Here is an 18369-nt window from a genome sequence, read left to right as displayed (position 1 = left end):
AATCTGGTTTCCTCCCAAAAATGAAAACGACAACAGTCACCAAAAGAAAATTGGTCACAGAATAAGATTTTAGACCAGCATAGACCAACACAAGGAAAGAGAACAATCAAGGAGAACATTAATATCTTGATTCTGATCATGGTCCAACATGATTTTATATACAATTGTCTATGAAATTTAGTGCCAAAAAAAGTTAGTAATAATTTGTATACATGCCCTGATAATGTAAATAAGCTTTGTCTATTATATTTCAAAAGTTACATAAATATATTTATCTAAATAAATGATAGTGTAATTTTTTAATAAATTGTGATTGTTTATAGAAATTAAACTCTTATAGGATTTAATTTCTTTTTTTTTTTGGTAATAATAGTATTTAATTTCCTGTGATACTATATATAGATTTAACTTTTTACAACAAGAGTTGGAACTGAAAAGTAGGAGGAAAGTGAGGTTAATATGCCACTAACTAAAGGTAGGCATGTTGCAGCATCAAGACCTAACTTTCTATTGCTTTGTCACTGAAGATTGAAAATGACTTTGATTCATTATATTCAGTGGAAAGTTAATGTTGATTTTTTCCATTTTGAAAAAGCAGAATTTAAATTATCAACTTTGTCTTTTTTGGTGATCATTAAATAGAAGGGAAAAAAAACGTACACCATTCCAATCTCCATTTCTATAATTTTCACAAAGGGGAACCCACTTTTCTTTTTCTCATGTTTAACTAAAGAGGAAAAGACACACACACTTTCCTTTTCTCCTTGTTTTGTTAATCAAATAAATAAATAAATTGGCCTTGTTATCTTTATTTTTTATATCTGAACTTATTTCTTCCCAGTTTTAGTCCTAGTTTTTGTTTTGACATGACACGTTAATATTCAATGGAATAAAGATAAACTAATATCTTAGACTAAAAATTTTTTTTGAAATTTTTAGAACCAAAACAAAAAAAATCACATATTCTATAGAAATTAAAAACTTATTTAAAATTAAAGACTATTTCAAGATAAATATTTTTCTAAACAAATAATTTACTAGTCTTTATAAGATAACTGTTACCAGATCCAACTATAAATTTAACTTCTAATACATTAGATATTAAGGAGAAAAGAAATCCAATCTCACACAGTTATTTTTGTTAACACATTCACATAAGAATGAATTTTTATTTTATACTAATATTTGACTTTTGATTATGGAAGCTAACAAACTATAGGGGCAGGGGGGAGCTTCATAAATGTCATAATCCTTTGGAATTACATAAATAATTTATAGAATCCTCAAAAAAAAAAGAAAAAAAAGCATCAAGTGACATGCCTTAGATGAAGACTAAGAAATTTATTCTAAACCATTGGATTTTAGTGGAAGAATCTCCTTTTCTTTTCTCTGTTTTCTCCTTGTCTCACATTTATATTATATATATGTACATTGAAGATATTTACTCAACATATCTAAACACCTGCACACTCATACAGGGTTAAGCTGTTATAGCTATGGAAGAAGCTAAAAGAACACCATTGCTGTCCTAAGAATCCTGCATAGATGTTGGTCAATCAAGAAACTTGTGTCAGCAAAAATCAGGATTAAGGCTTTTACTTTACTGGTATAACATTATAACCTCAACTTTCCCATTTTGATCATGTAGTGTTTGATGTAATGCCTGAACTAGGTCCGCTCGTGGAAGGTGAGAGACCGCGTGAGGGCGGCAGGGTTGGCGTGCAGCATCGGCGACGCCTCGACCACGTGACTCTTGTCGTTACCCTTGGAAGGGAACGCCTTGAAGAGGCCTCCTCCATTCAGAGAGTTGGCCTTCTCATTCTTGATTCCTAGTGTTGACCATATTGAACTCTTTGCAGCTTCACTAGGATCATCAATTCTAAGTGTCTTGGGGATCAACACATTATTGCTTTCTGTGTTAGGCTTTTCCTTTTGCGAATTGGCCGGGGTTATGATGTTACCATCCCTTGAGTGTTTCCCCAACCGCGAATTTGGGCCGGAACCAGGGGCCGGAGATTGGGGTGAGATGCATGGCATATTCCATGCCCAGTATGAAGGGGTGGTGTATATCGACATAGGATAGCCTGGAGGGCAAAATGTGGGAGGAGGAGGAGGCATTGGCGAATTCCATGGATACGGCCATGGAGAATTACTTGGGAAGTAAGTTAGTTGAGGAGGGAAACTTTCGACTCTTTTATCCGCCGATTCATGAGAGCTGGCATGGCCTCTCCTCTCTGATGAAGTTGAAGTTGTACCAGAAACTCCTACTGAGTGATCATTCCCATCATCATCCCTACCATAGGAAACAAAAGTAGTTGCTGCCTCCGGTGCATGAAACCCGTTTACAACACCATTTGTGGCTTTTTCCGCAATGTTCAATACAGAGGACATGGAATCACAAAGAGGAGAATCTGGGCCAAAGGTCAAGACAGCATTGTGTAGTCCATTGGGGGCATTGAGGTGAGCTGCTTGAAGCGCCTCCGGGACCATTATCTGGCGATAATGCGATGCAGCAGAGTTTTTGTTCTTTCGGCGACCAGCGCCTACTGGCACGTTCCTCATTGTTCCTCCGGCAGTCCAGTATCTCTGACAGTTCTTGCAGAAATGACGCGGCTGATTGACGTTGTAATTGTTGTAGTAGCAGAATTTGGTGTCCATGCTGTTGCATCGCGGACACGGAAGTATCTTGTCCGGTTTCTTGGGAGTTTTTTCTTGAGAAACACTGGTCTCACTCTGTTCTCCACCATTTGTGGGAGTCTTTGGGTTCTCAAATATGCCTGAAGATGTTGTGGGAGATTTCAAATCCTCTGTGGTTTCTTTATCTTGTGTTGAGGTTAGTTCTCTCTTTGATGGTTCCTTAAACAATAAAGACTAAGATAAGCAATAGTATATACACACATGTAAAAGGAAAATATTGGTATTCATCATTTAAACACACAGCACATTAACCACTTAGCTATGTTTAATTCGATAACCAGGACTAAATTATAACATAGAAAATTTAAGTTCAAAGTACAGGTTAGTGAATCCACATCATGAGATATTGGTTTGTCCTTCCTAGTTAGTACTACTAATAAATTTAAATGTTACTTCCATTAATTAATGAAACCTTATATGTTCACGTGATTAGTGCACTGTAGAGAATCAATGAACCACTTAAGTGTGGAATTCCCCCTAAAAATCATTCAATAAAAGTAAACTTGGGAAGCAGAACGGAATCTTTGGTAGGAGACAGAGGTTACAACTTACAAGGAGAGAAACTGACTATAGAACATACTCACTGGCTTATTGGAGAACAACTCAAATAATAATAATAATAATAATTATTTTGGTTTGGTAAAATTATTCAATTTAATAATATTTGGTTTATGCAAACATTAAACCTAATAAATACTATAAGTCAGAAAAGGACACGATCACACGAAAATGCAGAGAGATAGCACACAAAGCAAAGAAAGTTATGTGGAATATTTGGGGGCCGAAAAGGAAAATAAATATAGAAAAGAACGGCCGTACAATAAATAAATCCAACATATTCTATAAATAATCCCCCCCTGTGATGTCAGAGCGTTGCAGATCATTTGGACAATTCTTATTTGGAAACCAAAAAAGGAATTTAATAATGGCCAAAAGTGCCAATCGAAAATAATTTAGCTCCCCAAGTTTGATGATGTCCATGGCGTGAAAAGCAACTTCACAAGAGCTTAGTAAAGTAAGAAATCCAATTACTAAAAATATCAATAGAACCTCTTGGATGCTGCAAGAGATCTAATAAAATATAAATGAAGATTAGGATTTTTTTTCCTTGAAAAAAAATATATATTGAATTTGCCAATCAACTATTTTAGGATCAAAATCAGTAGAACCTGAGAACTTAACTCACTTTCCGGTACTAAAAACAGAACAAGGGGTTGCAGAGAGAATTGATAAAAGCAAAGCAAGCCAAACCACATAATATATATATATATATTCCATATTCTCAAGCTTATATTCCAGAATGGAACTGGATCCAATTTCTCTGACAGGAACCCCACAATAAACTGTTGCCACTACTTAATAAAAAAGGATTGAAGAAATTCAGCAACCATCCATCCATCCATGATCATGCCAAAAAAATTCTTGTTTATTTATTTTAAGTTTAATTAAAACAAAAATTAAATCCTGAAACTAGCCATTGAAAATTGCAGCAAAGGCCTCTTAATTCAGTTGATTGAAACCTGGCAAAGAATGAAACTTTTTCCAAATTTAAAACGAACCCATTAACAATCAGGACCTTATGAAAAATGGGTCGCTATCATATATGCAGAGGAAAACAACACAAATGAATTGGCACATACCTCTGTTTCTGGTTGTGATACAGAACTCACTTCAACTTCAGTTGGTGGAGAAGAAGAAGATGGAGGAGGAGGAGGTGGTGGTGGTGGTGGAGAAGGGTCATTGGGGATCAGTGGCAGCTGAATCGTCCTCCCAAAAAGCTTTATCGCCGGGTCCTTAACTTCCGACATTCCTGAGGTTGTGTTACCGATGATCAGGTTCCAGGTTTCAGGAGTATCTCTGTTCTCTCTCTCTCTCTCTTAAAAAAAGGGAGAAAAATAAAAAGAGTAAAATTTAAAACATAGACATGGATATATAGGAGGTGTGTATTGTAGAAATAGGAAGTGTGTTTCGTAAAACTCTAGTATCTTATGCTCACTTAAATTCACACGAAAAATGGATAATGAATAGTGTTTAAGAGCAAAGACAGAGGAATAGAGAGAAAAATCAGAGAAAGAGAGAGGGGGGAAAGAGAGGGGGAGAAAATAGGTGAAGTGGTTTTGGAGGCTTTATTTTCCCCAAAGAAAAAAAAAAGATTTAGCAGAAGAAAAAATTGGTTGCCACTTCAGCAAAGGAAAGAAAATTGTGAGCCACAAGTTCTTGTGGCCTATGAGATCTTTGTGTGCTGTTGGATTCCCCCACATTGCTTATAAAGATAGTGCTGTTCTGTCCCACCCTTTTTCAATCCATGTCAGCACTCTCCAATTTTTTTATGTATTTATTTTTTACCTTTTCTTTTTAATAAAAACTTTTAAATGAGTTCTAGACCCGTTAAACTATTGTGATTAGAGTTAAGTAAATCTTGAATTTAACTCATATAGAGAGAAGAAATTGGTTATAAGATACTGATTATTACTGTATTTATATTTTTTTATTATGTATAAGTCATGTTAGCTTAATTAAAAAATTAATTTTTTTTATTGTATTATTTTCTTTGTTTTAGAATAGCCTAATATATAAAGTTGTTAATTAAATTAGATTGGTTGTATACTCAATTTATTTTTTTTATTTAAATAAATATTTTTTGTTTGAATTTAATTTTGAGTATATAATAATTTATTATTGAGTGATAAATCTTTAAATGTAACTCAAATTCATAGCGAATTAATATTTAATTTGTTAAATTAAAAGACATTGTAAAAAAAATATATAAAATTTTATTTTCCTGAAGAAAAAAATTGTCTAACTCCCTTATTTATAAGATATCTTTCAAATTTTTAGGACTTATCTCCGTCTTTCTAGAAATGACAAAATTTTTTGAGATGCAGAAGATTTTTGTGGGGACTGCTTCAAATGGAAATCCGACTGTGGATAATTTTTTCTGCGGAGACAGGGATGGGGGACAAAATTTTTTCGAAGCAGGCGCGGGGACCCGAGGGGGGATTCCCGCCTTGTCCCCGTTAATCCCCGAAATTCTAAATTTGCTTAATTGTCTTTAATAATTTATTTCTCATATATGTTTTTTAGTTATTTTGCATGCCATATATAGAGAGAGACTCAAAATTTCTAATCCTCATTTGCATAACCCTTCTTTAGTTCATATATCTCCAACGTCATCCATACTCCATCCAACCTCTCTGCAGCTACCCCTTCGCCACTCTCCCGTCTCTCCGCATTGTCACTACTCACCGTTCTATCACTTTTACCGTGTCGTTCTCTATATTCGTGGCGTTCCTTTCCATAATTCTATCATCGTGTCTATTCTCCTCTCTGATATTGTGTCCTCTACCTCGCTATGACGTCTCTCACAGCGTCATTTTGAAAGTCACTATTTTAATGTTTGGACTTTTTGTATAAAATCTTGTTGTTTTGTATAGGATGAATACTTTCAGCTCTATTTTTACAGAAATTAATAATTAGTCAAAACTATTAGAGAGATGGAAAATGGGATCCCCACAGAGAATGAAACCCTGTAAAAAATGGAGATGAGAAGCAATATTCTCCAACGACAAAAAATGGGGACGAAAATGGAAAGCAGAGAGACATACCCCCACTCTACCCTGTTGACATCCCTACGTCCTCCTTTTCATTTGGCTCTTTTTTCTTATTTTGTATACATATATATAAAAAGGGAGCTACTTAGATGAAGACGTTTAAAACGCTTTTTTTTAAGATATTTTTAAATAATTAAAATTCAATACATATAATTCATTAAACTATGTTATTTTTATTAAAATTAGATCAGATAAATTGATTTGGCCAAAAAAATCAATAAATTACACCTTAAACCAATCTAAATTAATATTTTTTTTATATAAAATAATTACAATATCCTTATTATAAAAAATGACTAAAATATTCTTATTATATATATATATTGAGAATCTTAAATTTTAATCCTTTATTTTTTCCCTGTTTATAGGATTAGAATTTAGAATTTTTAAAATTAAAAAATATATATAATAAAAATATTTTAGTCAATTTCAATAATAAAGTTATTGTAGTCATTTTCTATAAAAAATAATATTAATTTAAATTAGTTTAAAGTTTAGTTTATTGATTTTTTGACCAAATTAATTTGTTTGATATAATTTTGACAAAATAATATAATTTAATCGATTATATATATTAAATTTTAATTAATAAAAAATATTTAAAAAAAAAACATTTTAAACATCTTTATCGAAATTGCCCCATATAAAAAATCTCATTTTCACTAATTCCTCTTTTTCGGACAGATTTTCACTATTTCTTGTAACTCCTTCTTTCCTTGCTTCTTTCTTAGTCAAATTGGATCCCACCTTCCAGTTTTTGACCCTGACCTCTTTCTATTTCCCCTCCCCGCCAAATTCATACAGCTAAGGCTTTGTAATCCAATTTTTCAATTTTGCAATAAATTTTAAAATATAACTAGATATTCTTTAAATATTATTTTTTATTAATAATAAAAGTTTTCAAATAGTTACTTTAATAAATATATAATACATACATTAAAACCTAAAATTTAATATATTTTTTATAAAATATTTTCTAATAGTTTTCTGTATTTTATGATAAACTTTTTTATTCTAAAATAAATATTCTGTTAAAAAAGTCTTTAAAGCGCTAAATAAAATACTACAAATTTGTTTTTAGATTACGTAAGTTAAATATTACTTTTTACGTTTTTTTCTTATTTAATACATTGAAAAATTCAATTTTTCTTTTCAAATAAATAACAAATGCCCTTTATATAACACTCTTTAGTCTTTAGCTAAATCTAAATATAATATCATTATATTGATATAATAAATAGACACTTATTTGTAAAAGAAAGATATAAAAATACAAACATTTATTTAACAATAGAGAAAATAATTATTGAATGTTTATTAAAGTTATAAAATACGATACATCATCAAAATATAACATAATTTCTTATATTAATCAATCCCTAAGTGGGACGATAGGGGACGTAACTAAAAAATAAATTTCGTAAGCTAAGTCCATGAAATCTAGGATATTATTAGTTTATTTATTTATAATTTGTTATGCTCTAGTGTGTGATAAGCAATGTATTTTACAAAATAAGGTAGTAAAACTTTTATTATATTTTTAGGAACAACTAACTGTATATGAATTTATAATACTAACGTAGATTACACCACGTTAACAACGTAACACCCTAAAAAACGTAGAAAGAAAAAGAACAGACAAAAACATGAGAACAAAAATTCAATTTATAATTTAGCTATCGTAAGTATACATATTAAAGTTATTATCAGTAAAAAATTTTATTTTTAAATAAATGTATAATAAATATATTTAAAATTAGATTTTGTATATTTTTCGTTAATTTGTTAATTAAAAATCTTAAACACATATTCTAAAATTACGTATTATCTGAACCCTGGATATAAAATAACTTGTAGAAAAAAGTACTTTTAGTCATGATCATATGATGATTGTTGATGGCAAAAAATCTTAAATATTAAAATACACGAGTCTGTGATGGAAGTGTGGCTTTGCCTAGCTCATGAGAATATATTGAAACTACTAGGTTCCCACTTCGATCAATTCAATGTTTTATGTTTTAGAATAAAGTAACTGATAATAAAAAAGATTAGAATATAAACTTAATTATAAATTCTTTCTTAAATAAAATCTGATGCTAATTTTATGATAGGTGAAAGTTACTTAAATTTTACACCAGTGTCACTCAATTAGAAATGACAAAAAAAAAAATCGTCAAAACGATTATTCACTGAAATTAATTACCTGCGATAAAAAGTTAAATAGGGATTGATGAAATTTCCATAAAAATAGAGACTTGGTGATAAGAATAAATAGCGATGGAATAATCAAATTGCTCTAATTATATATAGATAATTTTTTTTTTTGTTAAATTCTGCATACACACAAATAGAACTATGATATTGATCGGCTATCAAAATTATATTGGAAGATGTTTTTTTATGTCATTTTTTTAAATTGTTATTTCTTACAATGAATATGTTATGAGAGCATTATACAATCAAATTGAATGGTTAATTAAATTTAATTCCCAAAGAAGCAGATAATCATATATATTCTAGAGTTGCAGATGAACTTTATAGACCTAGCTATATATATATATCTCATGCATTTTTGCAGATATTATTCTTGAAACATCATGAGTTGCACATACAATTGAAAATTAATAAGTTAACTATATAAAATTTGGGAAGCTAATTAATGGGATATATATATATGATGAACTAACTTGATATTGAAACAACAAAGTGTACTATGAATGTTATATATGTATGTATACACTTAAGCATGCTTGCCATGGCAGGAGGAAACATACTACTGCTGCTGAATAATGCTGATAGTTATAGCATAAAATAGCTTATTAGAAGAAGAGGAAGAAGAAGAGGAAGAAAAAAGAGAGAGTAAAAAGTATGTGGAAAAACATGGCTTGGAAGTGCAAAGTGTCACATCTGAATAATCTTGAACTTGGAGGACCACAACTTTATAGTATTTCTGGCCGACCAGATATGATAACTTAGGAGAGATACCTTCCCATTGATTACAAATATATCTACTAACTAGTGGTGGGGCTGTCAAGGGTTTAGGGTGGAGTTATGGATATAACATAATTATTAGTAGGACTAATTAATATTTATTGGTTTATATGTGTATATAATTGATGATTAGAGGAATGTCACAATGTGACATTTCCTTAGCTAGATGCTTTTGCTTTGGTTGGGGGGTTTGTATGTGCCATTAATTAATTATACCATTAATTAGAAGAATATTTTTTTTTATTTTATTCTCTCAACTAATGCAGTAAAGACATTTTTTTAACTAAATTCTAGAATTTATAATACCTGTTCTATTGTTGATTATTATTAAAGTAGTTCTTATTACTGAGATCATTCATCATGCATATCTTAAATGTGAAAGAAGAATGCGGCATAGAGATCAGAGACAGCCATGTCTGAATGTCACTCATGCCAATATCAGAAACGATTTAGATATTGCCATCTTGGTATTAGATATTGGCTAGATTCGTGTCCACTCCACTCAAAACTCAACCAATCACATACTTTTGAACTTGAATTAATTACTTTATGCAATACATATTTTATTAATTGTTGCTTTACTTATAAACCATCATATATATCCTCATCAGTATAATTAATTAAGAAGGCTTCAAATAAGTAGTTTTGTTAACAATTTATGTATAGTTATACAAATTTTGCATCAGTTTAATCATTCTTACATACCCTTATGTAAAATCATTCATCTCATAATTGGTAGATATTCGATTATTATGTGTGCTTCAACTTGAGCCTTTGCAATCATGTAGTGTGCTCTAGATAGTGCAGAAATTATACTTTGATAAACCATATTATTTGAATATATATACGTATGTTTCTTATTTTTATTGCTTCATTATTGATATTTTAGTGTATGCATTGAAAAAATAACACTCTTTTAATATAGGAGTAGGTCAAAGATTTGATTTCTGAAGATGTATATATTTATCAACTATGCTACGTATACATTAAAATCAGTTATTAAAGTCAGTTACAACATAAAATATATGTTGGATTATAAATATATATTGAAAATAAATTAAATCACACATGTATTTATATATAAATACATTAGTAGGTAATTTTAGTGACTGATTTTAGTGTATAAATATCATTTTTGTATATTTATATATAGGGTTTACTATAGCTGGCTAGGCTTGAAAGTTGAAAGGATAACAGAAGAACTAACCTCTTAATTTTTAAGGTTAGGATGGGAAACTTCTTTTAGTTGCATAATCTCTGCTACATGAATAATGATTTGCCTATAATCAAACTAAAAAGAAAACTAAAACTCATAAGGCTGATCAACGTTATTAGAACATCTAGAAGAGTACAAGACCAATAGAAATGATTGCATTTGCAACAAGCTAATGAGCCTCATCTCTTTATAATTGGTGGGAAGAGGTGTAAAAACAAATCATCATGTTAGAGGCTGAATAATTTTATTCTTACTTTTCTTAATTACACACTTTGGTTTTGACTCTGGATATATAAATATACAATCTAATTCCTTAATCTTTATTACAACTACTACAGGCCAGGACTACTTTGCTAATAAGGTGTTGTGTGTTCGTGGCTAGAAATTAAGAAAAGGATAGATCGTAATGCTTCACAATTAATGTCCACCACTTAATTGATTGCAAAGATTGTAATCACTTACCGACAATTGGTGAATTAAGCCAACAAATTAAAAGGGTGTTACTACATTTAAGTCAAGTCTTCTAGTGGAGTTAAAGCACTTAAAATTCAAGACATTACTTTGGCCAATTTTTTTTTTGTCATAAAGTATATTTTAAGTTAAATATTAATTTGATATAAATTTAAATTTTATTTAAAAATTTATTATTAATTAATTAATAAATTATTACATAAATAAAATAAAATTTAAATTTTTAATATTTATTTAAATAGATAAATAAACTAATTATTTATCCCAAGGTGGTGATTGTTAACTTTGGCCACTTTATTTAAGGAAGTCCCACCCAAGCATTTTTGGGTTTGGACACTCTTTTTCTTTTTATTATTTTATTTTTTGGTAAAGCAGAAAGTTTGCTTTTTGGAAATAGATAGCATGGCAAGTTTGGTAATCCTGCGTAGAAAGTTTGCTCTTTTAGGCTTTCGCCTTTTTTGACTTTTAATTAAGATAAGCGTGTGCTTCAACTGTTCTTGTCAATTAACTTTTCATGTGTATACAGTATACACATATATAAAAAATGAAAAATATGATAGCTATTTTTAGTGAAGAAATAAATGTATACCACATTTTGGTTTAATACTATTCCTCTTATTTTTGTTTAAAAAAAAGTAAGATGATAGATAATTCTTGTATTGCAATTAATATGTAATTAATAATTCACACTTTTAATGTTATTTTGTTGGTCTCCTTCATTCTTGTTATTTGTATTAGTTATAAAATTATTGGCCATATAGTGTGTGTATATATAACTCCTTAGTTAACATGTATTTGCGACGTATATATGAAAGAGTTTTGTGATGTCAGTTATGAATTTAAAAAGTTTTGGTTCGAGAGCTCTTTTAATTTTATTAAAGTTGGATTAAAAGCTTTACTTTTATAAATTTTATTGAAGTTAAAGGAAATAAGAAACTCATTGAATTGACGAATTTTTTATTTTCAAGTTAAAAGTCTTCAATTTAAGAGGATAATTTGTTGATAAAAAAATTCAAATTAATAATGAGCATATCGAGAATGTTTGAATATTATCGAGTAGGTTTTTTGAGTTCATTGAAGAGAGATTATTATCAACGAGTAAGATAGACCGATTGAAAATATTTGTCAAGTACAAGTCTTTATGATTGAAGTAGTGATTCCATGATGGAAACAAGTGAAAAGGTTAAATATTTAAAATAGTTAAAAATGGTTACTTCATCATTTATATGGCGAGAACAGTTACACTTAGTTTTCTCGCATATGGAGCACGTGATGGAATTGGATTGGTCGAAAAGGGATATAAATAGATAGAGTTTTGAAGGAGTAGAGGTTGAAATTCATTTTCAGAAAAATATTCTTACAACTTCATATCCCCTCAGAGTTTACTTTTTTTTTTATAGGGTTTCTTCCACTGCTCTACATTCCTTTTATTTTTCCTTAGCAACTTTACTTTTTTGTAAAACCTTTCTTTTTTTATTTTCTTTATGTTTATGCATTGTATTCGAAGTTAAAGTCCTTTGATTACGTCAAAAGCATTTAATTAATTTGCAAGTTATTTGTTTTCTTTATTTTCATTTAGTTTTTACTCTTTTCTAAACCTTTTTCTTTTATCCTTTTTTCATTTCAAGTTTTTGTCTCTTCTATCAGTCCAAAACAGAATTTTTGGTGCATAATTCGAAACTAGTACTCATAAAAAGGAGTAGATTTTGCTCCCAAATTATTAGATATCGAACCAACCCAGCTAATGTTCGATCATCTATGAATGATCATATTCCTGTGGTAGTTGCTCAAACTTCTGTAGAATTAGCATCATATACAGAAAGTAGCATTCAAAACCCAGGAGTTGGGTTTAGAGAAAATGTGGTGGTTAATAATCCGCCCACGGAGAATAATGGGCGTAATCCATGCCCACGAACTTCTCAAACACAAACACAACTGCCTGTAACCGTTGGTTGGTCTCTTTTTGGTCTTCCTCTTGATTACACTCTACACATGAGTGGTTATGTACCTCCAATTAGATTTGAAAATGCACAGAGAACGGCCAATAATCAACCCCCAATACACCATCCTAAATTTTTTTCCGTGATTATCAAGTAGGATCAATATCAAATAATCTGGGTTTGATAGCAGCAGTTCGACAATATGTCAAAGAAAATCATCATGATTTGGCCAATTTGTTGACTCAACAGATGACTACTATTTTGAATCCCATGATGGCTGATCATGAAATAAAATTCGAGTGTTTAGCTAGACAAGTGGAACGAATTACTCGAATGGTTGATTATGATGAGGAATTAAGGATGATTGTCGAAATGTAGAAATAAATCCAAAAGATTTGGGGACTAATCTCAGGAATAAAGATGATAATATGAATCTTGGTGGAAATATGAATCATGTAGTTCGACGTGATCAGAATGCAGATGTAGTGTTGGCTAGGATGCGTGTTAATCAACATGGAGAACGTTATTAAGTTACAAGAATAGTAGAAGATATTCTTAATATAGGGTCGGAATCAATGTGGGATTTATGAATCAACTATATTTTATTTCAGCTTTTTTCTGCTGTAGTGCAGATGGCAGAAGTGCCTAAAGATGTAAAGAATCTTAAAATAGTAACAAAGTTTGCAAAAAAAGTAGGCGAATCGACTACTGAGTATACTGCTCGATATATGGTCGAATTAGGCAACTTGACAAATGATGAAAATTTAAAAATAAAATTCTTTCATTCTTCGTTGACAAAAGATGCTTTTATTTGGTTTTCGAATTTAAGACATAATTCTATTTTGATTTGGGCATAGTTAAAAAGTGCTTTTCATTCTCAATTTTATAGAGGTGAATTGAACGTGACAATTATGGATTTAGTGGCTTTGAAGTATGATGATAGAGAATCAATTGATGATTTTATGATCTATTTTAAGAACGATAGAAGTAGATGTTATATTTCACTTCCTGAAAGTGAGGTAGTGAAGATAGCAACTATGGGTTTGGATTTTTATATGCGTCAAAAGTTGCTTAATATACATATACCTGATTTAGCTCATTTGGTTGAAAGAGTCCGGCAAGTAAAAATTCTTCAAAAAGAAAAAAATGTTTAAAAATGAGAAAAAGTACAAAAGTAAACTTTTTGCTCGAAAAAAAAAAAGTTTTGTATGTTAAATGGGGTCTTCAAGTGAAGAATCTAATCTCAAATTTTCTAAAGTTGATTTGGCTTAATTAAAGAAAGGTCCACCTTATGTTTACTCTTCGCTTAAGAAAATTGCAAATATTGAAAAATCTAATGATTTGAAATATAAGAGTGAAAAAAATATAGTTTTGATATTTTAAAATCGAAATAGATATTTGATGTGTTCCTTAAAAATAAACAATTAGTTTTGTCAAAAGGCAAGACACTGTTTTTAATAAAAGATTTAAAAGAAAAGTCTTATTATAAGTTTTACCAAACAATTAGCCATTCAATTAACAATTGTGTTCGTTTTTGGGATTTGATTCAAGAAGAAATTACGGATTGAAGATTAAAATTGCATGATGGTAAGAAATATATGAAAGTCGATTACTGATCCTTTTTATAGTGGAGTAAATTTTGCTGAGCCTCAGCTCATGGGGGTTAACATGGCTGGCTTTACTTCCTATGAATTTGATTATTTTTTGAGAGTGTAACATCTCAACTTTTTGAATATCAACGATCAATATAATTCAAATAAGGCTTGACCCAGTTTAAAAGCATTAAGGTGTTACATTTTGGTATTAAAGCAATTTGATCCCATAGGATCATATTCTATACTTGCAAGATTAATTTATTATTATTTAGTTATAATTAGTGTCATACAACGAAATCTGTTCTATGTGATGAAATTAGAATAGAAATATGTGATCATCTAATAGTAAAAGTTATTGTGCTCTTGAATGTTTTGTTTGAGGCTTATTACTGTAATTGTTTGATCAAAATGTGCATCTATTAATGTCAAAATATAAATCATCTAAAAATACTCTATTCATAATTAAAGATATAGCCAAATACACATGAGATGTTTTTTTTTTTTTGAAAAAAAGAGTTAGAAAATTATGTTTTTATTGCTTTATATGCTTGGCATGCATTATGTTTATTTTCTTATTTTCATGTTATTGTATGATGCCTTGTTATCATGATTATTGTTTTATGTATTATTTCTTCTTTTTTTCTTTTATATGTATACATTATGTTAATCATCCAAGGTTTTTCGTATGCAAAATCCATCATTGTTAAGTCTTTGTAATCGAAAGTATATGCACGTTTTTATGCTTTTTTTTTTTGTATAAATGCTATTTTTATAATTATTACTACTACCTTACAAGTCATTTAAGTCAAGAGTACATATATTTTTATAAATTTTATGGAATTATTTAGTATGTCCCATTATCATGAAATTCTCTTAAACATATGATATTATTCGATTTTTTTATATATGCCATTTATGTTACTATTATTACGTCTTTGATCAGAGAAAAAGAGAAAATGTGAAGTAATTGATTTGCATGTTAAAGAAAATTAATTACCTTTAATTTCTCTGAACCCTGCTTATCATGTTTTTGCTTAACTTGATTTGATATTAGCTTTCTTGATTAGCTTTTCTTTTCTTCTTCTTTGGTGTTTGAATAAAAAAAATAAATGATATTATCTATCATGTGAATCTATCTTATATAATTATATTAGACTTGAATGTTTAATTCATATTTAGTGCACTTAGTTAGATCATGATAAAGATAGAACTATTTTGTAGTTTTACTTATTTTGCTTGAATGTATGAATTGATTGAATTTACTTATGTTAAGACTATCATATATCCCTGTAGAAAAAAAAAGTAGATAAAATCTACTAGGACAAGATGAGGTTGATTAATATGTTTTTAGTAGACACGAATTTTGAGGACAAAATTCTTTTTTTAAGGGGTGAGAATGTAACATATCAATTTTTTAAATATCAACGACCAATATAATTCAAATAAGGCTTGACCTAGTTTAAAAGTATTAAGGTGTTACAGGGAGACTTTGAAACTAATGTGAGATTAGTATACTCTAGTGTAGGTGAAGGATTGCTAGAATTTTTTGAAAAAGAAAGAAGGAAGACAGAACTGACTCATAAGAAAGAACAGATTCGTTAAAGAAATCCTTTTCGAAGGCAAGAAGGCCAAAGTTCTCGAATTTATCAAGAAAATTTTTCTCCTTCGATGAGTTGCTCACAAGCCTTGGGAGTTTAATGGATAAAAATTTGACAAGAATTTCGTAGTCGAGATGCATAATATAAGCGCAAACCTCAAAGGGGTCATCGATATTTTAATCGAGGATGTTTTTCATATCCTTGAGGTAGGACCAAAGAAAATCGAGGTAAGTTTTATTATTATTTGTTTAAGTTGTTACTTTTAATTTTAAGTTATTTGCTCATAAATTAAAATAAAAAACTAATTTAAATTTATTTTAATTCAAATTTATTCCTAAACTAATAAGTTCACGTAATTATTGTCGTTTATTTTTTTTACATATGTTGGTATAATTTTGGTGTAATACTCAATCATTGGATTTTATGGTGTTTTTTAAAAGAGTAGTGTTAGGGAGCTAATAGTCTAAGCGTACAATGTGTACAATCCCAAGGATCGAACTCTTGACCTTTTGGATCTATAACTCTAATACCATATCATGAATCCACTCATCCCAAAAGCGTAACCTGGTAGGACAATGTAACACTAATGGTCATATCTCTATTACTTCCTAAACTTCCATTGTAAACATTGTACGCTTAAGTCATTAGCTCCCTATACTTTCTCTTTTTAAAATTGTGAAAACAGTACAATACGCCCTCTTTAGATTGACAATACGCCCTCTTTGTATTGTATGTTTTAATTTAAAATATACAATATAATAGGAACGTATTGTCAATTCAAAGGACTCTCCCAACCAAATGGGCGAGGAGGAGCTCACCGAGTTCCGTCAAGCCGAGTACCTATGCGGAGGGACCGACGAGGAGGCCAACTATGACGTCTTCGTCCCGGCTCCTCATGAGCGCTTGTACGAGCTCAACTTCAATGCTCCCCGGGTTTCCGATTGGATATGGTTCTATAAATCTATGTTCACTCAGGTTGGGGTCCGTATTCCGTTTTCGGTGGTCGGTTACCGGATAATTCGGATGGTTGTTGAGGGGGGTGAGGACGCTCTAATCGCGATCGTGCTGGGTTCGGATCTGCCGGGTAGCCGGACTCTCATTGTGGAGGGAAGAGGGGGTGCCACCTGCAAAAACACTCCGACGCTCTAGTCAGCTAGTGTGCAGGCGGGGATATGTTAGATGGAGTGTGTGACGCACCTTGGGGGAAGGGCAGGTCCTTCCCCATTTATACCGTGTTAGAGGTGGGCCCTGCAAGGATAGGCCCACCTTTCTCGAAGCTTCCTCACAGTTGCTGTGGAGAGCTGTCAGGGACGCGTGTCCGGGTCGCGTAGTGAATTGTATGTGCCCGACCGCTCGGCTTGGGTCATCAGTGGGTCGGGTTGACCCGCGAGTGGCCTGGACCAGGCCGTAACAGTGCCCCCACGCGCCAGTGGTAGTCGTGGGAGCTATCAATGGCGTGTCGTCTCGCGTTTCGTTCATTCTCGTCAGGTCGGCCGCCCGTGGGAGGGACATGCCCCTAATGCGCGTGTCTCTTGGTTGCATAAACAACCGTTTCGTCGCCTCGTTCCTTGCGCCGAGCATTGAATGCTCATAATAGGGTGAAAAACCCTGTTCGCAAAGACTATTTTGCCCCCAGGTTTTTCGCGCTTCCTGGGAGGCAGTTTTAAACAGTCAGTTTCATCTCTTCCTTCTTTCTTTTTTATACTTCTGCACTTCTGCATACTCCCATTTCTTCTATCTTCTTGCTACCCTCTCCCCAAAATTTCAAAGCGTTGTTGCAGTGCCCTCGCACGTCCCCCCTTCATCCTTCTTCTCGTACAACTTCATCCTCCTTCTCTTACAACCAATCCAGGTAGTTCTTGAATCCTTCTCTTTTATGTTTCGTCCTTGCATGCTTGTTGCTTGTATTTGCTTGATTTTTGTTGTTATGTGGCCTTTCGATGCTGGTTAGATGTGTTAGGGGAGGGGTACCATTCCAGGGTAGGTTTTTCTTGAACCTTTTATGTTTTAATTGTGTTTAGCCTTAGTTGGGGAGTAGTGGGGGTAGCGTCTGTATTCGGCCTGAGCACCCGACCTCTTAGACTGACTGGATGGTCCTCCCATGTAGGTATGGCTCGCACGACCTCCCGGGCTTCCCCTTCTCCCGCGGCGTACGACCCCTACGCCTGGGTCGTTTTCAATATAAAGGACTCTCCCAACCAAATGGGCGAGGAGGAGCTCACTGAGTTCCGTCAAGCCGAGTACCTATGC

General features: G+C 31.7%; 1 protein-coding gene across 1 annotated transcript; it reads right to left on the bottom strand.

The window, feature by feature from the left end:
• Window positions 1-1206: 1206 nt before the first annotated feature.
• LOC130969931 (cyclic dof factor 3-like) lies at window positions 1207-4827 on the bottom strand. Its single transcript, XM_057895855.1, has 2 exons — window positions 4338-4827; window positions 1207-2856 (listed from the first exon to the last, which is right to left on the bottom strand). The coding sequence occupies exons 1-2, from the start codon at window positions 4503-4505 to the stop codon at window positions 1669-1671; spliced, it is 1356 nt and encodes a 451-aa protein (XP_057751838.1). The 5' UTR covers window positions 4506-4827; the 3' UTR covers window positions 1207-1668.
• Between the last annotated feature and the right edge of the window lie 13542 nt (window positions 4828-18369).

This window comes from Arachis stenosperma, chromosome 3 (assembly GCF_014773155.1).
Source record: "Arachis stenosperma cultivar V10309 chromosome 3, arast.V10309.gnm1.PFL2, whole genome shotgun sequence".
Taxonomy (NCBI): Eukaryota; Viridiplantae; Streptophyta; class Magnoliopsida; order Fabales; family Fabaceae; genus Arachis; species Arachis stenosperma.
The sequence above is the reverse complement of the archived record's forward strand: the minus strand, read 5'-3'. Positions and strand labels throughout refer to the sequence as shown.

Bases quoted from the DNA above. Each gene is read 5' to 3' on its own strand.
- LOC130969931 (XM_057895855.1), bottom strand. From the start codon at position 4,505: ATGTCGGAAGTTAAGGACCCGGCGATAAAGCTTTTTGGGAGGACGATT. The intron at 2,857-4,337 runs GTATGTGCCAAT...TTATTGTTTAAG, and splicing joins TATCACAACCAGAAACAGAG to GAACCATCAAAGAGAGAACT.